This window comes from Mustela lutreola, chromosome 4, assembly GCF_030435805.1.
Source record: "Mustela lutreola isolate mMusLut2 chromosome 4, mMusLut2.pri, whole genome shotgun sequence".
Taxonomy (NCBI): Eukaryota; Metazoa; Chordata; class Mammalia; order Carnivora; family Mustelidae; genus Mustela; species Mustela lutreola.
The window spans coordinates 190,080,652-190,106,899 of NC_081293.1; the positions used below are offsets into that span (position 1 = coordinate 190,080,652).

Here is a 26,248-nt window from a genome sequence, read left to right on the forward strand (position 1 = left end):
CTCTTCCTTATGTTCCACAAGTAAGTGAAACCCTATGATGATTGACTGTCTCTGCTTGACTTATTTCACTCAGCATAATCTCCTCCAGTTCCATCCACCTTGATGCAAAAGTTGGGTATTCATCCTTTCTGATGGCTCAGTAATATTCCATTATACATATGGACCACGCTCATGGATTGGAAGAATAAACATTGTTAAAATGTCTATACCCCTTGGAGCAATCTATACTTTCAATGCCATTCCGATCAAAATTCCACTAGCATTGTTCAAAGAGCTGGAACAAACAATCCTAAATTTTGTATGGAACCAGAAGAGACCCCGGATTGCTAAGGAAATGTTGAAAAAGAAAAAAACAAAACTGGGGGCATCACATTGCCTGATTTCAAGCTTTACTACAAAGCTGTGATCACCAAGACAGCACGGTACTGGCACAAAACATAGGCACTGGGCATCTATGATAGACACTTCGCTTTCTCAGCTAGCTTTGCAAAGGATGAAAGCCCTGAATTATTCCACCACTGCCAGGGGAAATGCTAGCTGATTAAAGTCACATTGTTATCTGTCACTACTTCTCAGCATTGAGAAGGCCCTTTCTGGGTCCATGGACGAACTACAGAGTCTACAGTTATACACATTGGAGATTCTTGAGAGAGGCAGCTCTATTACAAAAATACACTTCAGCCACTCTTCCAGGTCTCTGATTCTTTGTTGTTTTTAGTCTTCTAATTTCAGGCTTATTTGAGTACCCTTCTGAGTTCTTCCTGTTTTTTTTTTCTTTTCTTTTCTTTTTTCTTTTTTTTTTTGTTCTAGCCTATGACCTGAACCCTTCTAAAGCCTCTCCTTGCTCTAGCGCATAATTTTTGATTCACAAATTGACAAGGTCCCTGTCCTCTAGAGCTCACAGACAATGGGGAAGATAAGGCACCTTCATGGTCATCTACATTATAATACAAGATAAACTGAGTGTGTAAAGAAAGTGAAATTGGAGAAAAAAGTAAGGACTTTTGAGTAGAAAATTCTGAAAGTATGGAAAAGGGCATTTCAGATGCTGAGAACAGTGAGCAAGGCGATGTTGGAGCATTTGTTGTGGGGAAGGAGGATCTAGGTGATAAGAAAATGCTTCAGCTCCGCTCTTCCATGACATTATACTTTTACGTATTTTGTATATTTTAATATATTTTTTTTTTTTGGTCAAGAAAAAGTAAGGTAGCACTTGTGATTTGTTTCAACAGTCTAAGGAGCATGTGTATTAATAATTCTTGTCTGAGAATTGAGATTAGTTTAAGATGCTATTTATTTAGATTAAGGTGTTATTAAGTTATGAGTTTGTCCAAGGATGTTTTCAATTGGCGTACTTTCTGCTTATTTATTTATGTATTTTTAAAGATTTTATTTATTTGACAGAAACACAGTAAGAGAGGGAACACAAGTAGAGGGAGAGGGAGAAGGAGGTTTCTGCCAACCAGGGAGCCAGATGCGGGGCTCGATCCCAGGACCCTGGGATCATGACCTGAGCTGAAGGCAGACACTCATTGACTGAGCCACCCTAGCACCCCTGCTTTTTTTATTTTAAACAATCCTTTCCACACTCCTTACTCAGAAGTATGTGCAAAGAGAAAGAGGGAGAGGTCAGTGGCGTCATGAAATAACTTTGAGGGCCGACTGCATGTGGACAAAGGGATGCAGGTGATCAGGGAGAAGTTTTAAAGATGATTCCAAAGTTCAAGTCTGGGATAATATTGGTACCATTAAAATAAACAAATAGTTTAAAAGGGGGAGATTGGTTTTGGAGGACAGGAAGAATTTTGCTTTTCATTTGAGTCAACTGCTCGTAGAAGGAAGATTTCTTTTAAACATAATTGTTAAAAAATATTTTATTTTAGAGGGAGGGAGCCGAGGAGGAGGGAGGGAGAAACGGAGTCTCCAGCAGACTCTGGGCTGAGCACGGAGCCTGAGGTGGGGCTGGATCTCAGGATACTGAGCTTCCGACCTGAAACTAAACCAAGAGTCAGATGCTTAACGGAGTGAGCCCCTAGAAGTGCGGATTTTTAAACAGGAAATCACCGGAGGGCACTGACAGTAATAACAGCTTGGGTGTGGGATGATTGATACCTGTGCAAGGCCGGAAGGCAGTATAACACCGCTGTTTCAGGAGCTAAACATGGTGAAGGCAGGGGTAAAACAGGAGATAAGCGTCTAGAATGCACCAACTAGAAAGCCAGGCTTTTAGGAGCAGGTTAAAGTGTGCACTGGAGACCATGTTAAGTAGTTTGTATTTTTCTTTTTTAATGGCAAAAATGGGCCAATGAAGCCCTGTAAGTAGGGTTTGGAGAAGGAATGTGCTAGAGGGTACCCTCCCTTTCTAGATGTCGGACAGGACAAAGACCGGCAGAGGAGGGGCCTGGGGAGGCCACCTCTGGCCTGTATCCTGCAACCTGTGGGACCCCAATACTCTCTTGCTAAGCAGGGCCAAGATTAGGGTGAATGAGGCAAAATTTAAGGGGTGCCCAGAAACACAACAATCAAGATCAAGGCCACTTTAATGCAATACTTAAAAAATATTAAATTAGAAAAGATCCACAAGGAAGAACATATCAGAATTTTAAATAAGATCAACAAGCTGAAGTTAATTAAAACTATGTAAGAGTGCCACTTGGTCAAGAAAAATGGTCAGAAATGACAATTCCTGCAACTGGAAATAAGCAAAGGTGTTGATTTTTTGCAATTATCGATCAAATTTACTTCTATTAAAGCCAGGAAAGTAAAACTACAGTGACTTGTTTTTGGTATAAATAAAATATTTAAACTTAATGTGGTGAGTTTTAATATATTCTCTCTTCAAATTTTTGATATTCAAGTATTTCAGTGTTCTGGATTTTTTTTTTTTTTTCTTTTCTGTATGTAAAAAAGTTCATTTTTTCCTTGTGCCTCAGGATTCACTTCGGCTCAGAACTTACACTTAGTTAAATTTTTTATTTTTTGTTCCTCACAGATTTTTTTGAATGAATGTATTCTTAAAATATTATCCTGATTCTTCCTAAAATATTATTTTGATTGCCAAATTTTGGCACCCCCTGAATTTTTTGCGCTCAGCCCTACTTTTTTCTGGGAACCCTATTGCTCAGGCAGGCCTGGACCTTTCCAGTCTTTCCCCAGAGGCCCCGCTATCTATCCTTCGTTTCGTCGACCTCGCCCCCTCCCGGTCCAGGCTGGGAAGCTTGTCGAATAATTTCATTTCAGTAGAAACTTGAAACCAGCAGCCCTCACCACTCGGCGGCGTTGCTTTCTCCGCTCCCTCCGTCGGGGGTGGGGGGGAAGCTCCCGGAACGATCCCATCACGGATGCTTGCTTTCCCCCGGCACTAGCCGGAGCATTTCTACGGCGCACGCTGCGGGCTTTCCGTTTTATTCCTCTCGCGAGGCTTGCGTCCGCGCTCTATCCGGAAGTGCTCGCCTAGCTCGAACCTGAATCGGCTCGAGCGTTCGGCGAGGGCGGGAGTGAGCCGGGAGTTCCTCGCTGCGTGTGCGTGCGGCTCCAAGTGGCTCGGGACGCGGGGCTGTGTTTGTCTTGGTCCTTCTCTTCTCACCTGTGCGGAGGACTTCAGGGTTTTCTGCCACTTCCCCAGTCCCTTTACGTTGCTGGTTAGGACCGCCACCTTTGAGAAGGGGCGCCCGCCCATCCCGGCGGTGAGGCCGGGGAGCCCCGGGGTCTCCATGGTCTTTGCTCCACGGGGTTGGAAGCAGTAATTTTGGCAGCAGCCTTGGTGCGGCTGTAATACTTAATCGAATCGTCACCATGTATTAGGAACTAACTTAGAAGTATTGAATGTGGCTGTGCGTAAATCAGACGAAAGCCCCAGCACTAGGGGGGCTTGCATTTTAATAAAATTTGAGAAGACTGGAATGCACATGGGCATACATCAGAGTATTTTTTGCATGTGGCAGAGGAAGAGGAAGCCAAGGGGAATAAAAAAGATAAACTTTTTTTTTTTTCTTTGAGGGGGAAGTCCTTGTAAAATGCACAGGAAAGTTGGTGTTTATGGTCGTAAGGTGGACTGCGTGAAAATTATGAATGGGGTTAGGAATTTAGGGTCCGTGAATTTGTGCTTTTGCTCTAAGAAACCTTATTTATCGTGCTTTCTCCCTCTCTCTCTTTTTTCCCCCCAGGGGAAGACCAAAGACTAGATTGTAGGAAAAGCAGATAGAAGCCATGTTTCGAAGACCTGTATTACAGGTAACCACTTGGACATATTAGTGTTGAGATGCCTTACCTGTAGTGATCAGATCTCGTCCGGCTTTTGACTGCAGAGGCCAAAGGCCTTTGGGCCCGCCTACTTGACATGTATAAGGGGAGTCCTAGTTTTAAAAAACATGCTACTTGCATTTAGATCAGTTAGCATTTAATGTCTTTAGTGATCTAAAGACCGTAAAAATCGTTTCCAGTAGTTTTTCTATGAGGCATGTGGTCAGACTGTCCTCTGTGGTCAGACTTCCACCCCGCTTCTCCCTGTCCTGAAGAGTGCATCTGAAGTCGTCGTGTCACCACAAACGTACGAGGTCCTGAATTCCTTCTCACTCCCACCGGCCTGACTCCTTATTTCTCCGGACACTCTAGCCAACCTTTACCCAGACTAGACCACCCATTTTCCTCACTTACATTTGGTCACCAAGTTTGTAGTTTTTTCTTTATAGCACCTCTCTCACTCCTCAGCCTGTTAAGACTGATGAAGAATCAGTTCCTCTCAGAAACCTGTTCTCTCCCACGCAGTCTGCAGTAGAATCAACCCTGTATTCTTGGGAGTGGGGACACTTTAACCTCTACATAGTTCTAGCCTTTCTCCGTGTATTGGGTGTTGGAATTTGGAACACAGAAGAATTATTGCTGTCTTAATACTACAGCGTGAAGATGTATACAAGAGTTAAAAGTTTAATTTTAACAATCATCCCAGTTAAAATCTTTCCCTATTTCTCCTTTTCTAGTGGGTCTTAATTTTTGTGTCTCCCAAATGAGACCCATTATTCTGCGACTTGGGAGCTGTGGCTCATCTGAGTATTTCAAGTAGGACCTTTCAAGAAGCATGATACAAGTACTAGTTTGAGTCTTTTTACCGTGTGGCAACTCCATCTTTCCTTCTTAACCACCTCGTGTCCCAAAACGTAGGGATAGGATTCTGTAGTCTGCACTGCCCCAGGAAAGGGTCTTCCTTTGGTTGGTGGACATCTGCTTTTTATGTTAATGGTGCTACCTACTTGACACATGCTTCTCTGATGTACCGAGTAGTTCTCTGAACACTGGAGGCAGCAGAGGGCAGTGGGAAAAGTGGCAGCCTTGGTATCAGATGGCCCTGGGTTCTAGGCACAACTTGCTTGTTATTTCTTGTAGGATTTTGGGCAGGTTAATCTGTCTAAACTATTTTTTTTTTTTTTTTGGTCTCCAAAGTAGGGATAATTTTACATAGTTGATTGGTTTCTTCCAAGGACTAATCTGTAAGAGGTAAAGCACTTAGCTGGTGTTCAGTAATGATAGCTTTTGTATCATTGCTGCTGTTTTGTGTCACTTACTACTTTCCACTGACAGACGGACTTGAATGGTCCTATTTTTGTACTTTATCAGAGAACCCGATTTGTCTGAGTCTTTTTCCTTTGGTCTATCTAAAGCATGAATTTTTCCAAAATACATTTGATTTTACCCTTTGTGTGCAGCCACAGAAGCACCACAATCAGGAGGGCTGCCAGGAAAGAAACAAGGATTCTAAATGAACCTTCCTAGGTGTGCCGTCTAGGACATGGTACTCTTGGGCTTCTGGAGTAGTCGGCCTTCAGGGCTCTCAAGCGTTTGTGTGGTCCTCGTGGTGCTGTGTGGGGGAACATGTGACATGCACTGCTAGTCCTCGGGGGGTGTGTGCCGTAGGAGTCGCTGACTTGATGGTGACGGAGTGTGAGCAGGTCTTCTGTTGGGGTTACCTTTCTTCCCAAGTTAAAGCCATTTTACTCATTTGTTCTACTGTAGGTATTTCATCAGTTTGTAAGACGTGAGTCTGAAGTAGCCACCAGTTTGGTTCTTGAAAGATGTAAGTAGTACATTTCCTAGTTCCCTAGTTTTTCCTAATTTCCTAGTTTAAAGTATGTTATATATAGCAACGTACACGTATTAAGTGTGTTGTAGAAGAGGTGCACTAGTTGGCTTGTAATCTGATAATCCTCAAGCCCTTGGCCCATGTCTGCCTGTCTGCTCTTGGCCTCACCCCATCAGGCTGAGGGGCCTTGTAAGAATTTCCTGGAGTCCAGCTTGGTTATCTCGGTCTTCCAAGGTCATCTGCTGTTTGGCTGGGAGAGTGAAGGTCTGTGCAAGCTGTTCTTTCACAGAAATATTCACTCATATTTGTAAAGATTTTCAAATCTCAGATTTGTCCTTTCAACCATATGTGTTTTTTTTTCTTTTCAAAAAAAGGTATTTTAAAGATTTTAGGGTAAAATAAAGAGCTTAATGTTTGTTTCTTGGGGTACTTTCTTTAAGATTATTTTCTCCCTTCTTTTCCCTCCTAGCCTCCCCTCATTTGCCCCAACTTAGCTCTGATCTTCTAGAACCTGTTTAAGGCTGAGCTCGAGGTTGAGTAGTATTCATAGCTATTCCCCTTCTGGACCTTTCTCTAAATCTCATTTTATTTACACACTGCATTTCAGCTCTGAACCGTGTGCAGCTGCTGGGGCGAGTGGGTCAGGACCCCGTCATGAGACAGGTGGAGGGGAAAAATCCAGTCACAATATTTTCTCTAGCGACAAATGAGATGTGGCGGTCCGGGGAGAGTGAAGCGTACCAGATGGGTGAGTATGAAAGCCTCGGGTGTTCGTTGTATCAGCAGTACAGAGACATTTTTATTCTCAGTTAGTTGATTAGAGATGAGCTACTTTTAGAAAGAATCTTTCTTCTCTAGTTCTGTTCCTTTCTCTCAGAAATTGTGACGTTGGTTTTGCTGGGCATGTTGTCTTTTGGCGTTTGCTTTGTGTGCTGGCATTTATAACCATGTTTCCTATTCCTGTGATGTAGGTGATGTCAGTCAAAAGACAACATGGCACAGAATCTCCGTATTCCGCCCAGGCCTCAGAGATGTGGCCTACCAGTATGTGAAAAAGGGGTAAGTTGAGGAAGAAAGGATTTGATAGATTGGGTGGTTTAAAAAACTGGTCAGAAGTGTTCCCGGGGAATGCCTGCCTCCTTTATCCTACTAATTACTCCGTTAACTCGAGATACTTATTCACAGCTTAGTACTGTATGCATGGGGTGTTGCCACGTATGACTAATGCAGAGATCTGTAAAACATGGTTTAGCTTTCTAAGAATTTACAGTTTGGGACAGATAAGGAGTGTACATAAATAGAAGCAGATGAGGCAAGAGAGAAGGCAGAGTGTACTGAGTGCCATGTGAGCAAGTGTAACATGCTTTTAGGAGTTCCCATGTCGCCTCTTGGCATCTGCATGGGACCCTTAGCACAGGGCCTGGAGTGTCTGAAGTCTGACTCAGTGAGGTGTGGCAGTGTTCACAGCACTTCTGCTATGTTTGATAATTTTATGTCGGCTTAATAGTTCCCTTTTGGAGTGCTTGGATTAATTATAAATAAAAATTGTCTTTTCCATACCTACAGAAGGACGAAAGGGTGTGTTGAACAACAATTATATTCATAGTTAATATATTTAGAAATGTACTTGTTTTATAGAAATGAAGTATATTTCCTGAAAAACAATTTCAGGAAAAACTAAAATTTGTTTCTTTTTAATAACTGCATGCCTTTTTTTTAATGTGTATTTCCATTGTCCAGTATGTATGTGTGTTTGTATGAATTTGCATTTACGCACACATAAATACAGGAAATTTCAAGAAAAGTATCTGTATGCAGTTTCACCCATGGATTGATGAATTTGTGTGTACTCCCTTTGGCCTACAATCATTTCATTAGCTTTGTCTACTTTCTGTTTTTTTGGTGATGGTAGACTCTGAAAATGATGCCAGCGTGCATTTTCTACCCTTTAAAATCAGCTATGGTTGTTTTGTAGTTCAGCCTTCTAAACAGTACAGAAATAGTCTTAGTTATTAATGCTAAGTGAAATACTGAGCTGAATACCTTTTCTGAATTTTAATAATCTAAGTCCCTTGAGAATAAGTTCATGAACCTATGGGAAAGAATTGGACAATAAGTGAAAATCAGCAAGTCTTTTAGGGAGTCCAGTATCAAAGTGGGGGGAAATCAGTCCTAGAGATTGAAAGGATCCCACGACATTGCTTTTCCAATTCGTGGTCTTAAAGTCACTTTTTTTTTTTTTTTTTAAACTTTCATGAGGACTGCTGGTAGCTCAAGGCTGAGAACTGTATGTGTCAAGTCCGTGTGGACGTTCTGTTTCAGTACCTTAGTACTCCTAATGTTGAACTTTGAGATGTAGCAAAAATGAGATTATGCCTGATTCTCTGTTTCATCCTTCATGTGTGCTTGTTACTGCCTCTCACCGGACTCTGTCTCGTAAAACAGATGACAATCTCCAGGCTGAAAACTGTAAATTTTTATTTTTATCAGGTCCCGAATCTATGTAGAAGGGAAAGTAGACTATGGTGAATACACAGATAAAAATAACGTGAGGCGGCAAGCAACAACGATCATAGCTGGTAAGAAGCTTGTGATAATAGCTATTCCCTGCTCCCCCTTCCCTTTTTTAAAAGCTTGGCTTGTTGTCAGTAACTTGAACGGAGGCTTTGAGTACTGATGCTGTGATTGTCAAGCAGCTCGCCATGAGCGCTGGGAGTGTGGTTTGTGGGTTTGCTATGAGTGTCTGAGTTCTGGTCGTGCAGAACGTTGTCTCTGTGCTCAGTTTCATTTCACAGGTGACTTTTGGCCTGTCTGTGTCAGTACTTAGCTGTTTGAAGTGAGAAGAACTTTAACATCTTTAATGGCCTAAACGGGCAGAAGCCTGTGCCAAGATAGGGTTATTCTACTGTGAGTGGCATTAGACATTTGTGCAGGTTTAGTCACCGCCCGGTTGGTCCTTACAGGATGATTTTAAGTTCCTGTTAGACAAAATGCAAAACATTGTAAAAACATACACACACAAAGTTTAAGGAAGGTCAGGAAGATACCGCCCCGAGATACCTCCCAGAGCTGAGTTTTCAAACTTCTGTGAAAATTCTACAAGAATTTTGAAACAAATGTAGCCCTTTGGACATATTTAAGTTGACATGAAAATTTTTTTCAATATAGGATTGTTACTCTGAAATGTATTAATGGATGTAAATACCATAGCAGTTTGATACCCATCGTCCTTGAAAAAAATACATGAACAAGCTCTTCAACATTTGGAAGTTTTATATTGTTTCTTTTTCTCTGAACTTGTTTTTCCATTTTCTCCTAAGAAATGTAACTTAATACGTATTGTATAAATAAGAATATTTTATTATTTATCCTATTATATTTATAACAAAAATACATACATAAGTTCAAAGTTTTTAAAAAATTTTATTTCAAATTTTATTTTGAATAAAATTTTATTTAAAAATAAGATTATTTTTAAATTTAAAAACATTTTTAAAAATTCTGTGATATTAAGGCTATAAATGTTACATTTTCTTTTGATTGAGTTATCATTACAGTTGTTTTTAAAACATAAAATACCAAAGCAATTTTAATATATAAATTTGAAAACTGAAATTGTATTGGAATGCATCTTTTATGAGAGAAGTGCTCTTTTTTTAACTCTTCAATAAATTGTTAAAATAAGACAACTGATCCCAGCATCCTGGGATCAAGTCCCACATCAGGCTCCTTGGCTCAGCAGGGAGCCTGCTTCTCCCCCTGTCTCTGCCTGCCACTCTGTCTGCCTGTGCTCACTCTCTTTGACAAATAAATAAATAAAATCCTAAAAAAAAAAAATAAGACAACTGTTAAAGATTTTATTTATTTGAGAGAGAGAGAGAGAGCAAGTGAGCATGTGAGGGAACACAAGCAGGGCAAGTGGGAGAGGGAGAAGCAGGCTTCCCGCTGAACAGGGAGCCTGATGTGGGGCTCGATCCCAGAACCCTAGGATCAGGACCGGAGCTGAAGGCAGATGCTTAACGCACTGAGCCACCGAGGTGCTCCAAAATAAAGTAGTGGTTAAACATTGATTCTATTATTAGTTTTTATGGATATAAACACTAAGAAACCTTTTGTATGAGTAAGTACATAGAAATGAAAGAAAGTAATGTCTCAAGTGTTTATGTACTTCTGAGATATGCCAAAATTGGGTATCTTTTAAAAATTAATTTTTTTAATTATGGAAAATGTCAAACACACATAAACATAGAAAAGTGGAAAAAAATTTTCTGTCATTTAGCTTCAACAATTATCAACTGATGGCCGATATTATTTCTTCTGTTCCCCCAGCCTACTTTTCCTCCATTTGGATTATTTTCTAGTGAATTCCCAGACATTATATTATTTCATTCATAAATATTTTCAGTAGGTATTTCTGAAAGATAAGGATTCCTATTTAAAGTGTAACTACAGTGCTATTACCACACTTAATATTAGGAGATTATTAATTATTTTTTCACCAGATATCACAATGTTTAAATTTCTTTGATTGCTTCATAAATATAAGTCCATAAGGTTATCTTACATGGTTTATATGTATCTTAAGTCTCTTAATCTTTTTTTTTTTTAAAGTTCTTATTTATTTATTTGACAGAGAGCTCACAAGTAGGCAGAGAGGCAGGCAGAGAGAGGGAGAAGCAGGCTCCCTGCTGAGCAGAGAGCCTGATGCGGGGCTCAATCCCAGGACCCTGAGATCATGACCTGAGCCGAAGACAGAGGCTTAACCCACTGAGCCACCCAGGCGCTCCCAAGTCTCTTATTTCCTCACAATTCTGGAGGCCAGACCTCTGAGAACTTAAGTCTCTTAATTGACAGATTTTCCTATTAGCTTTCTTTTTTACCTTGCTCCAGAGTTCTGTTCTTAACCACACTACCCTATTGATAAACTATAATTTGTTATAAATAATAAAAAATTTATTTCTTGTGGTTTCTCTGAGGTATATTGATCTTGAAAACCAACATAGTTATCTTTCTACCCTCATTATTATCAGATCTTAGATGTGGTCCTGTCTGACCATTTTGATTTCATAGTTCTTGGGCGTCTTGATAGTATTTCATTTCTGCGTGCTCTTCCTTGGGCCATGTCTCCAGAGATCTCTACCTATTCACAAATTTTTTTGTAGACCTCTGTGGGGCGTAGGACTATACCTATGAGTTCAGCAGTGGAAAGTCAAACTTTCTAATAAAAAAGTTGGCATTTCTGGGGTGCCTGGGGGGCTCAGTGGGTTAAAGCCTCTGCCTTTGGCTCAGGTCATGGTCCTGGGATCGGGCCCTGCATCGGGCGTTCTGCTCAGCGGGGACCCTGCTTCCTCCTCTCTGCCTGCCTCTCTGCCTACTTGTGATCTCTGTCTGTCAAATACATAAATAAAATCTTAAAAAATTGGCATTTCTAAATCTCTATCAATTAGGTATTTCTGAAGCATTTAACACTTTCATATTCCACTATAAGCCAAAAGTATGGGCAAACTTTGGATTGTAGGAATTGTTCTGAGCCAAGCCAACACTAAATTGAAGTAGTTCAGTTTCTCTGTCATTTTGTTTTCTTCTTGTCATTAGTATTCACAGCATGGGTGCGTTAATTGAGTCATTAACAGATTTATGGTCAGTAGTAAAAATGAAGAGATCTTTAGTGACATTTGAATTGAAAGAAATAGGTTTTATTGTTTTTTTCTTCAATCAACCAACATACAGTACATCATTAGTTTTTGATGTAGTGTTCAGTGATTCATTAGTTACACGTTCACACCCAGTGCTCAGAAATAGAGTTTAAATTTGGTGCTTGGTCATTTTTTTCCTCCTAGGGATCCATGTCTTTAATGTAAACGTAACGACCAGTGGATGGCACTCTTGCTTTTTTACACTGTGGCGTCAGTTGTAATAATCTCTTCTGCAGTAACCTTTCTGTGTCAACCTTTCTGTTTTTAGAAAACTGTATTTGTAGATACTGTAATAACTACTTTTTAAAATAATTCTAAAGTTACAAGAATCTGGATTTTTTTAAAGTTCTACAGAAAGTACTTCTTTTCCTTTGCTTCTCCTAAATTAACTCCATCGGGGACAACGTTTTAACTGCAGTGTCTGATCTTGTTTGAAAATGCTTTCTCTGTAATATTGATTAGTAAAAAATTTCCCAAGAATGAGTATAAAAAGTCAATCTATTTTAAAACTTAAAAATAGAGTGTCTTCTGTGTGAGTGTTACCGCCTACTTAAAGACATCGGTCGGTTTGTCTTCGCCGACAGGGCCATATGTTGGACCCCATCCTTTCTCTACCTCCAGTGTGGGGAGTGTTATGCCTGGTCCCTCGTCTGTGTGAGGGCGTGCTGCCTGCTTTCATGGCTCTATCTGAGCACTGCAGGCTCTGAAATTTGTGACTAGTTCTTTTGCAGGAAGTTATTGCTGAGCAGTTGTTATTGTTTTCAGGGAAGACAAGAAATACCACACTTTTTCTGCAAGGTCTCAGTTGTCACGTCGCTGAAGCCCAACTTTTAGCTCCGTTGGTGCCTCTTGAATATATGCCTCTCGTGAACATAGCAGGACTTAGTTCACATTTTGGGAATTTTTCTAAAATCCTGTTAGATAATAGCACTAAAGTATGTGTCATCGGGGAACGATTAAATGAGAAAGAGTTCTGAAAATAATACTTATGATTTGGTTTCTTTACAGATAACATTATATTTCTGAGTGACCAGACCAAAGAGAAGGCATAGAGTGGACGAGTCTCCTTTGGCCATTGTTTGGTACAGTCTCATTTCCAAATTATGTATAGTCTTTATAGGTCCTAAGGACAAGAATTAAAATATTATTTTATATAAAATGAATGATAAGACTTCTCATGACTCTTACTCCCCCTCCCCTTTTTGTCTCATAGGCCTTTGTAGCTAATGATTTATTCTTTTAAGGATGGTTTCTGTGTATAAGTGTACAAAACAGTGAGCTGTCAGGTTCATCTGTGTTAGAGCAAAGGGCTAAGTGTCCTTTGGGATGCCCCCTTGTTTCTTGTGCACACTTTTATAGTGTTGATTCAGCCGCTGAGTATTTGTTGAGCTTCACTGTGTGGCAGGCATTTATCCCATGGTTGTGAACAACGATTTTCTTACTGTTTGCCCTATAAACTAGATGGCAGGGACTGTATCTTCTCTGTTTACCTGCCCCTTAACCAGGACTTGGCACAGTATACTCGATAAATGGTGACAGATGAATGATCCCAATGGGATATTAAGCTTTAGCCCAAACTGGAAGGGGTTGCTGAACAGTGGTTGGTATCTAACCTAGAGAGCTTCAAGACTAACAGACTAACCTACCTTCTTCTCTTCTTTTGTTTTTGGGCAAATTTCACTAGTAGCATTCAAATAGATTTTAGCAGCAGTAAAAACCTAAAATAATAAGGAGGGGTGAAATAGTTCATCTCCAGGTGATGCCTCCGGGGCCCTGGTTCCACTATTTTCTATCTTTCTAAGCCCCGCTGTCATCCTTTAGTCCCATCCAGAACTTGGGGGCTCCCCAAGCAGCCTTTCACACGGCCTCCCTGGGTTAGAGCCGCAGCAAGGGCATTTTCCTTCAATTTTCCCACCCGGGCCCGTGGCGCACACGCGCATCGTGCACACACAGTCACCCGGGCCCGTGGCGCACACGCGCATCGTGCACACACAGTCACCCAGGCCGTGGGGCACACGCACATCGTGCACACACAGTCACCCAGGCCCGTGGCGCACTCGCGCATCGTGCACACACAGTCACCCGGGCCCGTGGCGCACATGCGCATCGTGTATACACAGTTACTTTCATGATGAGATTCTGGAAATTACAGAGTAAGAATGATTTTCTAATAAATACTACATAGAATGAACTTGAGTTTTTCAGTGTGTCTTGTTCTGTTCAGGTCTGCACCAGATCTGCACGGGTCTGCCTGCTGGTTCCCGCAGTTCAGACTCGGCTGCCGCGGAGCCTGGTGTCCGGGGCCGATGACAGAAGTCCCTCACTCTGTCTAGGCCACCTGGCCTCTGGCTTTGCCTCGGGTCCAGCCTGTGTACGTGTGCCCCAGACGGCGTGTCTTGTCCGCTCCGCCTGAGATCTGGACTGTCTGTGGTTTCCCAGTTCACATACGGCACTACGGACCCGCACTGAGCAGTGTTTTGTACTTGCAGTGCAGTTTGGTCAAGGAAAGGTGGAGTTCCTTAGCTTTCCCTTGTTCCTGCGCAGGACTAGTAGACCAGTGGTTTCAGTCCCCTCCTCTCAGCTCTCCTTTTCTCCTGCCGCTGGGACCCTTAATCAGTACGTTAACTCTGCTCCCTGACGTTCTCCGTTCAGACTGGTGACGTGGTCCTCACTCTTCTGTGCCACATTCCTCAAGCAAGATGTAATGTAGATAAGATTGATCTTTGGGCCACTCTTTCTTGGAAAAGCTACCTTTCTACTCCTTAAAGGTTGTGAGAAGTGATGCAGATTAGTCTTCCTGTTTAGTAGTGTGCCTTGGGCAGGTAATATGGTGAACAAGACAGTTTAATGACCAGCCCAAAGCAACTCTGCGTCTAGGGTGCAGGGGCAGAAAGGCGCGGCCTGTAGGACCCCCGTGAGCCGCAGGCTTCTGCTCACTCTGCTGGAGCTTACCTGACGGGCCCCGAGGTTGGGCAGCGGGGCTTTCAGAGTCGTGTACTCAGTGCAGAGCCTCTGCATGCGCGTGGTGCTGTGGACCTGAGGAGCAGAGCTGTGCCCTTCCCATCTGGGCAGCCCCCTGTGCTGGGAAACTGTACCCCTCCCAAGCTGGTCTTGGAGGACTTGTGGGAGGTTGGTGGTGGGAAGAGTTGGTGGGGGTCTCCTAGGCCATGTTTTGTGCCTTGCATTCCCTTTTCACGTTGTTATGGTATCAGGGAATATACCCGTGGGAAACTGTCCTTCGACTTTGATACTGGGATTCTGTGTTGGGTGGAAAGTTGAGTATGATACGTAGAAGTGTGGGAGAAGAAGTATCAAACAGCATGTGGTGCTACCCTACTTTTGAAAAAGAAGTAGTTGATAAAAGTGTATGTTTAGAAATGTCTGGGAGGAGAAACCTCAAACGGTTGTGATGATCTCTCGGTGGGGGGGGATTATGTGTGGTTTACCTTACTTTTTTTTGCACTTTTATATATTTTATTTCTTTTAAAGCATTGAACATACATTATTTTTGTATTAAGAAAAATAAAAGTTTTCACCTTGGGGGAAAAAATCTTTCCATTATTTCCAGGCCAGGCTTGCACTCCTGATCGACCTTCAGCTAATACTGCTGCTTGTCCTGGAGGTGAGCAGGAGAGCAGGAGAGCCTCTCATGTGTCGACGCCCATCTTCTGCATCTTAGTATTACGTGCTTAGATACGTCATTCACCTTTTTCCCTCCTTTTTCTTTTGTGTTTTTCTTAATACCCATATGTAACCCAGAATAACGGTCTTTAAAGACCAACCCATATGATATCCACCATTTGCTGCCAACACAATTCTCCAAGAGTCATTCAGTTCTTAAAAATTACTGGACAATGAATCCAGAGACATCCCAAAACACCAAAGATGTGTTTTTGTGGCTGTTTTGGGGATTACTTGTCATTGTCAACTGGGTTACAGCCTAACCTCTGCAATTCAGGAGAAATTACTTGTGGTTTCTCTGTATTCCCGAAAGAGACCAGACCAGTTTTTGAAGGCAGGGTTGTCTTTTACTCAAAACTACCTGTTCATCCCCATCCAGCTCAGCCGAGCACAGTGCCGTTGCAGGGCTTTCTAAATGTCAGTTCGTTGGATCGCACTGAAACACTGACGTGAAATTGAGGGCAGAATCACTTCACTTATTTTTCTGTCAGGGTTTGGATTATATGCTGTGAAGCTTGGTGGGAGCAGCAGCGAGCAAATCATTGTAGAAAAGTTAATGAGTTATAGAGACATCTCTTACAAGGTAATAATTACCATATTAATGCCTGACATTTATTCTGTACTCAACAGATGCCAGACCCTGAGCTCAGGGCTTTTTATTGTTGACTCATTTAACTTACCCCTAAGAAGGTGGTATTATCCTGATTTTACAGGTGAGGAAACGTGAAACTGAGAGGTTAAGTAACATGTCGGAGTCATGCAGCTTAGCAGGCACACTGGGAGTGGGAGTTTAGGTATGTGAAGCTCGCGTTTTGCTTTCTGCCTACTGTCTGCTTCCCATTGTCTCCTTCTTCCATTGGCCCTGCTGTTCAGAACCCCCCACAGATAACTTTTGACCATTCGGGGTGCATCGAAGTCACACCAGGAGTTGCAGTACCTAAACGAAATTTGGTTGGGATAGAATTGGGAATGAGGGAGGAATACCTCCAGCTCTTCATTCTTTCTCATTTTTCAGTCTGATGATCCTACGGGAAGGTTGCAGTTAATCTCTTTACCAAGTTATCTTCACATATTCTTCTTGCTTCCTTGTTACCCAGCAGTTTTCTTTACTGGTTAAAATAGGTTCACGGTGTCTGCTCCTCCCGTTGTTTCCTTCCTGCTGAGGGTTGAAACTGCCAGCAAGATCGCTCAGGAATTTGACAGGCCCACGTCTTAGAGGACGAGACCTTCGGCAGGTGTCAGCAGCGCCGCAGTCCTTTCTCACGGCTAAATTTGCTTTTGTGCTGTTCCCACAGCCAGTGCTGGGATGGCATGTAGCTGTTGAGACTGTCCAAATCATGCAGCCATGATAATGACATTTCTCCTTTTGTCTCTTTATTCTTCATCCATTTGCTCTCTGCCATGCTTTGGGACCTTGGGGTGTTGTTTGTCCGTACAGGCGTACACTGTAGTTTTGTAGCTTTCCTGCTCCACTTGCTGTTTGGATAAAAGGTGGCTTCTCGTGGTAGTTCAGTTAAGGCTGTGTAGTCAGACAGCCTGGATCTGCTGCACTTACCAGCTGAGGGGCCTCTGCTCAGTTTCTTAACTTTTGCCTGTGTTGGATTTTTTGTCGTTTTGTTTTTCTGTGAATAAAACAGGGAAAATAGTGGCCCTATGTTCCAGGCCTGCTGTGAGCAACGAATAATGCATATAACTTACATAGGCCACATTATCCGAATTAAGTGCTCCATACTATTGGCCATTATTATTCTGGCTGTAGTTATTTTAAACAAGGTGTTACCTCTTTTGGTCCCCATGCCCATCTCCCCAAGTCTCATAGGATACTTACTAACTTTAGGTTATTGTACTTGGCCTTTGTTGTTGTTGTTGTTAATATCTGTGGGTTACTAAGAACATAGTTTGTGTTAGTGTTTTTTGGTTTGCTTTTAATCTTCCATGGCTATTTACAGATAATCTGGGTATGTTTTTAAATTCAAAAGTCAGTTGGGCACCTACTTTGTACCATGCGTGTGTACAGGCCTAGACACAGGGATAAATAGAGCAGGGCTAGAAGGGAGAAAGCCTGCCGGCAATTAGGGAGCTACTGAAGGAGCCCAGAAAGGTCAGCAGAGTGGGGACTATAGGTGACCTGAGGGGAGTGTGGTCTTCACGATTCATTCCCTGTGCAACAGTTCCATGCTAGATCCCGTTATGGACTCGGGGTAAGGAATACTGAGTAGGAGAAGAACACGTAGCTTTGCCCAGGATGTTCCAGGGACCAAGTAGGTGTTGGCGGTAAGAGAAAAGGCCGTGAAGAGAGAATTCTGAAGCTGCTTGGGCGGGTGTGTGGAAATTTTGTTTCTGAGACTAAGGAATGTGAAAGTGGGAGCCGATTTGAGAAGAGGAAAGATCAGGAGTAGTTTTGAACATAGTTTAATCATAAAGTCCTTAGCTTATATTTGATATCAATGAGTGGAGCTCAGAAGAGCAGTCAAGACAAGAATGACTATTTTTTTCTTCTGCCAAACACTTTTGAAGCACATTTTGTGAGACCACATAACAAATGTTGCCAGGATTACAGCTTTCTGTTGTGGAAAACCATATTATGGGCAAGATTTCCAGGTGCTTACCAGTTTCACAGTATTCTAGGGACTTGTGTTAATCTGGTGCGGCAGGATGATCGACATGAAGACCGTTGTCTTGAAAGAAGACTTTGTTTCAGTTCTCAAGAGGAGGTCTCATGCCACACCATTTGAACCACACGGGGATGCACCAGTGTAGGCCAAAAGGCAGAAGGAATGAGGGGAAAGTGTGCACCAGACCTTTTATTGTGGTTTTTGTGGGATAGAATAATTTTCACCAGGCTTTGGGAAATAGGGGTGGTCCCTTGTTGTCAGGTACTTGGTGATTTGGGGCAGAGGAATAGTGTTCTGGACTGCAGGATAAAAGGAGGCTAATGGTAGGTATGAAATCAGGATTGGTTGGTTTGTGTATTAAAGACTTGCTCATGGGCAAGTGTTTACTATTTCTAGGATTAGCTAATGTTGGGAGGGGTTAGTTACTCCCAGGGTCTGGGAGGCTTCAAGATGTCAAACATCAAAATACGGAAAATAAGAAACATGATTAATTCACTACCCAGTAGCCATTATCCTTTCTATTGAACCCATTAATTTACAGAGCCCACATTTTATTGGAGGTGACAGTGTGCACAGCTGAAATACTGCATTCTATTCTCCTTTGCAGTTAACAGTTGCTAAGGGGCTGTAAGCAGAAGTCATTTGGTGGTGCTTCCAGGAAAGCTTCTTAAATGATTAACTCTGTTGGGAGGCTTATCCTTTGTGCTTCTCCGAATCCTCACCTGCCTTTTTCCGGTCTGAAATGTGGACATGATGGCTGGATCTCCAGCAGCCATCTTGGACTATGAGACGATCTTCGGGATGGAAGACAGAAGAAGCTGGGATCTGCGATGACCATGGAACCACCATACCAGTCCTGGACAGTCTATCTCTGGGCTTCTTTGGAAGACACAAATAAATCTCTGCCTTGTTTAAGCCACTTCTTTGTGCTTTGCAGTTAAACCTCATTCTTACTAATTCACACATTCTTTATCTTCATATACACAATGAATTCATTATCTAATTCTCTCCTAAGACCTTCCCCTGCTAGCAGAAGTAAAAGCCTACTGCCACAGTCCTTCAGACTTTATCCTATGTCTCATTCTAAATTTGGAGAGGGACTGGGATGTACTATGTACACAAAACCTTAGCAATTAGCCTTTAAAAGAGTAAATATAAGCATAATTTTTCAGTAGATAAATATTACCTAATTTGGCTTGAAGCCTCTAATGAGGATCCTTATTAAATTATTAAATAAAGTAGTGCTTAAGTTAAGAACAGAAGTACCACCCTTATGCTTCTCCTGGCAGTATAGCAGACAACATAATCTGGAGTGAGGAGGTGTCCCACCAGAGGCTAAGTATGATGTAGTTTCTATCGTATCCTTGGGAATCTTCATTTGGGCTTAACAAAGTACCAGAGACGGTGATTTAAACAGAGACGTTTTGCTGCAATTCCCAAGATCATCAGGGTGCCAGCATGGTTGGTTTCTTGTAAGGCTTGTGAGGCCTGTGTTCCTAGATTGTATATGGTCACCAGCTCGCTGTGTGCTCACGTGATGACCTATTTTTGCTGGCAGAGAGTGAGTGAGCTCTCTGGTGTCTCTCTTAAGGACACTAATCCTGTTGTGTCAGGGCCCCACCCTTATGACCTCATTTTACTTTATCGTCTTAAAGGTCCTATCTCAAAATGTGGTCAAATTGGGGATTAGGGTTTCTATATGTGCATTTTGAGTGGATACTGTTCGGTCTGTAGCATCAGCCTTGTAAGACAAAAGGGAATTCCTCAAGTGACAAGTTCTAAACTAAGCTGAAACTAGAGCAGTAAGTGGGCAACACACTGAAGAAAGGGCGTTCCCTGATGACATGCTAATCTTGACATTGTGGTTTGGACATAAAAACAAAGAGTATGTGTCCAAGGTGTGGCTCAAGTGGCCTTGGAATTAGAAGAGTATTTCTCTTAAAATGAGCAGGCAGTGATATCACTACCTCTTTGACAACTTACTTGTACTGAGGCTTTAGCAAGCATAGTTGGGAAGGAAAAAAAAGTATTGATGGAAATGAAGAAAGTTACACATGCTGAGATTACATAGAAACCAGAAAAGAATCTGTAGATGAATAATTAGAAGTTGCTGGAGACATGATCAGTATACAAAAGTCAATTGCAAACAACAGCAAAGATGCCCTTATACAAGAGCATCAGAAAATGAAAGGAGTCTTTCAAGTGTGTGGTCTCTATGGAGAACATAAAACCTTATTGAAATACATTCAAAGACTAAATGTATCAGTAAACCATGTTTATTGTAAGCATCAAAATGTAAAGATACCAACTGTCCCCAAATTGATGTTACAGATCAAATAAAAATTCCCAGAAGTTTTGGGCAACTGGACAAGTTGATTCTAAAAATGCATTGATAATCAAAGGTCCAAGATCAGACAACATACTCCTGAAGAGGAAGAATGAGTTAGGGGACTTGCTTTGTCCGTTGGGAAGACTTTTCTTTTAATCAAAGCTGTGCTGATAAAAGAACTGTACTGTGGATGCAGGAATAAACAGAACAGTGGTATAGAATAGAGAACCCAGAAGCAGACCATGTATAGATGGACATGATAAATGATAAAAGTGGCATAGATCAGTGGGTAAAATAGAGATTTTTATTCAATAAAGTGTGCTAGGGAGATTTGTTATTCATACAGAAAAAAATTGAAATCAGATCTCTACCTTACGCAAAGATCAATTCTTGGTTATTTAAAGACTTGTGAAAGGCAAAACATTAAAAATTTTGGAAGAAAATATGAGACAGTGTCTTTATGCTCTGGTGGCATGGAAGTCTCTTTTTAAAACAAATGTAGGGGCGCCTGGGTGGCTCAGTGGGTTAAAGTCTCTGCCTTCAGCTCAGGTCATGATCCCAGGGTCCTGTGATCGAGGCCTGCATTGGGCTGTCTGCTCAGCGGGGAGCCTGCTTCCTCCTCTCTCTGCCTGCCTCTCTGCCTACTTGTGATCTCTGTCAAATAAAATGTAAAAAGGAGGGATACATTTAACTATTAAAAGTAACCTTTTTTAAATTAGAAGTCACCATAAAGAAAGCAAAATGACAAGTCACAAGCTGGGAGAGAAGATATTTGCAATAGTATAACTGAAATACAGGCTAGAGTAAATAAAGGGTTAAAAAGCAATAAAAATACAATCTAGACTATATGAAGGCCTACAGAGCAAAGAGGAGATAACAGCTTAGTAGAAAAATGGGGAAAGACATAGAGACTGAAATGTAAATGATCTATGGGAAAGTAGTTGACTTCATTAATAATCAAGGAAATGCAAACCAAAAACTGCAATGAGATTTCATTTTAAGGCCTCCACACTAGCAGATTCTGACACATTTGATAGAACGAAGTGTGAAGGGGGATTCTTTACACCAGTAGAAATTACGTACTGGTAGGAGGGTGTAAACGGGCACCTCCTTTTGAGAAACATGTCAGCATGAACTGGTTTTGAAATTTCATCTAGTTATTCCATCTTGAAGGTACACCCTTATAGGAAGTTTTGCTCATGTGGCCCAAAAAACATGTACAAGAGTGTTCTTAGCAATAATGTACATAATAGCACAACCAACAACCCAGGGAAACTACCTAAAGGTTCATCAGCAGACAATGGGTAAATAAATGTTCACACCGTGGCATACAGCTGTGTAAATGTATTACAACCATTCCAGAAACAGTCATTTTTAGAAACATAATACTGAGTCAATATCAGTTAAAAAATGAATCTGAAACTTGGGTTAAAAACAAAAGAATGCCAAGTTGGTGCAGCCTCTTTGGAGTCCAGTGTGGAGATTCCTCAAGAAATTAAAAATAGAACTTCCATTGCACTACTGGGTATTTACGCCAAAGATACAGATGTAGTGAAAAGAAGGGCCATCTGTACCTTAATGTTTATAGCAGCAATGGCCACGGTCACCAAACTGGAAAGAACCAAGATGCCCTTCAACGGATGAATGGATAAGGAAGATGTGGTCCATATACACTATGGAGTATTATGCCTCCATCAGAAAGGATGAATACCCAACTTTTGTAGCAACATGGACGGGACTGGAAGAGATTATGCTGAGTGAAATAAGTCAAGCAGAGAGAGTCAATTATCATATGGTTTTGCTTATTTGTGGAGCATAACAAATAGCATGGAGGACATGGGGAGATAGGAGAAGGGAGTTGGGGGAAATTGGAAGGGGAGGTGATTCATGAGAGACTATGGACTCTGAAAAACAATCTGAGGGTTTTGAAGGGGGGGGGGTAGGAGGTCAGGGTACCACGTGGTGGGTATTATAGAGGGCACGGATTGCATGGAGCGCTGGGTGTGGTGCAAAAATAATGAATACTGTTATGCTGAAAATAAATAAAAAATAAATTTAAAAACAAAAACAAAAATCAAGGTTCCTTTAGAAAATTTTTTATTCAGGGTATCTGGGTAGCTCAGTTCACTAAATGTCTGACTCTTGGTTTTGGCTCAGGTCTTGATCCCCGGGTTGTGAGATGGAGCCCCACCAGACCTTGGGCTTCACACTCAGCAGGAAGTCTGCTTGAGATTCTCTCCCTGCCCCCCTGCATTCCTCCCATCTCCATGTGTGTACTCTCTCAAATAAATCTTTTTTTTTTTTAAAGACAACTTATTTATTCAGTATATATTTATTGCGGTTCTGCTGTGTGCTAAGGTCTGAACCTAGGACCTTAGTGTTTAATGAGTAAAACATCCAAAAGGGGCATTATTAATTAGTTGACATGACAGGCTGAGCAGGGAGCCTGATGTGGGGCTTGATCCCAGGACCCTGGGATCGTGACCTGAGCCGAAGACAGACACTTAACTCACTAAGCCACTCAGGCGCCCCGATCCTTCTTTTTGTAGGAAATTTGTATTGCAATGAGAAAAGTTGTCTGAAAATAACCCTCCTTCAAACTCAGTTGTCTGGAGAAAACACTAGCTGGGAAAAGAGGGTTTCTTTCACTTGCCCCACCAGTAAGTGCTTACATAAGCTCAGTTACCCCAGAACTGTTGACTCTTAATATCAGTGGGAACTATAACATCCTGTGAGTTCCAAGGTCCCCACGTCTTGGTCATCTGGTCTTCTCAGACAACTCCTATAGTAGCCGGCTTCCCAAATTCGTGTTTTCTGGCACTAGGACTGTTCTACTCCTGACGAAGTTGCTTTCATGCTTTTATGACAAAAAGTGAGAACAATAGAAACAAGAGGGTGAGGCACTTCCATTGGCATACGGAACTGCACTGCTCGCCGAGCAGTGCTCTGGTCCCCCTCTGTGTGTAATCATAGGAGGATGAAGGAGAGTCATGCTTTCATTCCTGTTGTTGATACGAGTTTTCTCTTACTCCAATAAAGCCTGTTCTTAACTCAGTCTATATGATATGGTAAAATTTATCTTGAATCCTGGTACATGCAAGAGGACATGCAGAAGAGATTCTTAGTATATAGTATAAGGAGTTTACATTTTGTAGCTGCACTACAATGCTGTCAAAGTGTTTTAAGTAGTGGGGTTAAGTGATCTAAAATACATTTTAAGATCATTCTTGTGATTGTATGGCAAATGTATTACAGAAAAGAAGATTAGAAGTAGAGAATGAGTTTGGGAGCTGTTGAGTAGTTCAGATGAGAGACCATGGTAACTTGGACCAGTATGAAGGAATGAAAATGGAAAGTTCAGGATATGTTTTGTGACAAAAATGGAGAAGTCATTGATAAGTTGATGTGGGGTTATAGGAAAGACAGAATCAAGTTAATTCTTAGGTGGTGCTTGATTTGAGCACCTGCACAGATGATGTTGCCATTTGCTGAAATAGGGAAGATTGGGGGAAAGAGATAGGTCTTTTTAAGTGAGAATAGGGGTTCCTGTGTGGTTTAGTCATTAAGCATCTGCCTTTGGCTCAGGCCATGATCCCAGGGTGCTGGGATCAAGCCCCGCATCGGGCTCTCTGCTTGGCAGGGAGTCTGCTTCTCCCTCTCCCACTCCCCCTGCTTGTGTCCCCTCTCTCACTGTATCTTTCTCTGTCAAATAAATAAATAATATCTTTAAAAAATAATATGAGAATAAATTGAGAGTTTTGTTTTGGACAAGTTAAATTTGAAATGTCCATGATAGAGCCAAGTAAAGAAGTTAGATAGGTAAGTGGATATGGGAGTGTAGAGCTCTGAAGAGTGGTATGACATGAAGGTGTGCATTTTGGGCTTACCAACATAGGATGATTTAAAATAATGAAAATAATATGTATTAAAAAACTTACCGGCAGGAGTTGCAGTATGAAAATGGTATTATAGGTTAAATGAGTTTCTTATTCCTTTTGGAAATAACCCCAGAACCCCAAGGAGAATGCAAAACAGAGATGTGTGTTGTATCTTTTTTGAAATGTAACAACTGAAACTTCAAAAATACGTGGAACGCATTGTTCAGAGTCCAGTCAGGAAAGAGGAAGGCAGTACAGGTATCTCAGACAGAGGGGATTTAATGGAGGGGATTATTTACAAAAATGTGGGAAGAGGGAAAGAGAGAGGAAGGGTAGTGTCAGAGCCAGAAACTGATACCATCGCTGGGCTGGCACCGTTGAGCATGCACCTGTTGCTGCATTGCTGGGGGTGTGGTTACAGTTGTTTCTGGTGTGCTGAAGGGGCTTTGCCTTGGCCAGGCTGGCTAACACTGTATAGATGATTTTATCCTGGTTCATGGGGTCTACAGTCATCACTCTTAACCTAGTCAAAGGAACTGCCACCAAGGGATACCCTGTTGGAGTGAGAGGCAGGATTTTTCTTTTTCTTTCCTGCTCATCTGCCAGTGTTCATACTGACAGATAACCAACAGCAAAGCATCTGGAAAGGGCGTCTGGGAAATGATTTGTAGAATCCCAGACCCCACTGTATGGAGCAGAGTACAGGTGGGGGTTGTGGGTTTAAGGGGGGGAAAATAATAACTAGAATACGCTATGGAAGGCAGTGGTGGTCAAATTGAGGTTGGCTGTGGATTGGGGATTTGATTTTACCCTATTGACAGACCAGTAACTTAGCCCGTCACTGGTTCGTGGAAGCTGGCAAAAGATATGAAACCTCTGGATTGGAGAAAAGTGTCGTATTATCGGCAGTGCAGGAAGCAGCGTGAACACCAGCGTGTTTCTCTCAGTTCCCTTTGTCCCGAGAGTCCCCAAGGGCTACGCACAGGGCCTAGGAGTTCATTATGGAGAGAGACACTGAGCCTGGAGAACATGCAGCTTTTATAGCAAGCAGGAAACAAGCCTGCTCCTTGTCCCGGAGGGGCACATTACCTCCTCCTTTCTGGTTGCTCACTGCTCAAAATGGCCCCGGTCAAGGTGGCCAGGGCCTCGTATACTTAGCACATCCAGCAAGGTGTGTGTAGGAGCTCAGAAATCCTGGAGGAATGTCCCTGTCCCCAGTGTCTGAAGGGAAAGACTGGATGAACATTTTTGGGTAACATTATGGCAGGATGGGGCATCAAGCTGGTGTGTTAGCATGGTAGCTGGTTATTGAAAGCATCTGGATAATAGACTCTTGTTCTGTTTCTGTAAAACAAAGTTTTATCAGTTTGGGGGATGGAACTGAAGGTGTAAATGAGGCCTATGTTCATTTGGAGTGGGCCGTATGCTGCAGTGTTCCGTAGCGGGGCTGTATGCAGTGTAAGGCCAAGGTTGGTAAGGTGCGCTCTCCCAGATGAGGCACAGAGAGAATGTACACGTGCACACCTGGTGTGAGCGAGGGCCTTCAGACCAGTCCTGTTTACTCAGACTGAGAGTTTGCCGTCGCCTCACCTCCAGGTGAGGATTTTAAGGGACCCAGAAGCCTGCACTCCACTTACCGTTGTAGGTGGTCTCTCTGCTATATACACCCAGCTGTGCTGGTTTCCTTCTGTATTCTGCAAATTAGTGAGCCTCAGTTGATGGAAAGGGCTATTATTTGTGACTTGTCTTGCTGTCAGTCTGAGTGTCCCGCTGGTGCTTATCAACTCAGTTGTCATGCTAGTGTCAGAGCAGGAATGAGGTGAAGACCTGGACCGAGATACCTCAGTCCCTGCAGAGAAAGTGCCAGAATAATGAAGGGCAGGAAGACGATAGTGCACTGTCTTGTTAGTCTGCTGGCCCGTGTTTTGAGGCTTATTCTCTCAGTGCACTCTCTTTGGGGTCTCCCAACTGAG

The 26,248-nt window shown here is 42.2% G+C and overlaps 1 protein-coding gene and 1 long non-coding RNA gene across 6 annotated transcripts in view; one reads left to right on the plus strand and one right to left on the minus strand.

Moving 5' to 3' along the window:
* Window positions 1–1,856: 1,856 nt before the first annotated feature.
* LOC131829861 (uncharacterized) lies at window positions 1,857–3,403 on the minus strand. Its single transcript, XR_009353021.1, has 2 exons — window positions 3,268–3,403; window positions 1,857–1,996 (listed from the first exon to the last, which is right to left on the minus strand). It is a non-coding gene; the product is annotated as an uncharacterized LOC131829861 (long non-coding RNA).
* A 2-nt stretch (window positions 3,404–3,405) lies between these two features.
* The window catches only part of SSBP1 (single stranded DNA binding protein 1), a 39,237-nt gene continuing 16,394 nt past the window's right edge, over window positions 3,406–26,248 (plus strand). Inside the window, exons 1-8 of one of the 5 annotated variants that reach the window (XR_009353019.1) lie at window positions 3,406–3,522; window positions 4,167–4,233; window positions 6,010–6,070; window positions 6,684–6,824; window positions 7,048–7,135; window positions 8,567–8,655; window positions 12,781–16,247; window positions 18,676–18,987. Coding sequence is in view for 3 of the 5 variants with exons in the window: in XM_059172060.1 (XP_059028043.1) it covers window positions 4,210–4,233; window positions 6,010–6,070; window positions 6,684–6,824; window positions 7,048–7,135; window positions 8,567–8,655; window positions 12,781–12,824 (447 nt within the window). In the remaining 2 variants the exon portion in view is untranslated. Of the gene's footprint in view, window positions 3,687–4,166; window positions 4,234–6,009; window positions 6,071–6,683; window positions 6,825–7,047; window positions 7,136–8,566; window positions 8,656–12,780; window positions 16,248–18,675; window positions 18,988–26,248 lie in introns of those variants that run through there. The other 4 variants (XM_059172060.1, XM_059172062.1, XM_059172061.1 and 1 more) reach the window with 4 other exon arrangements.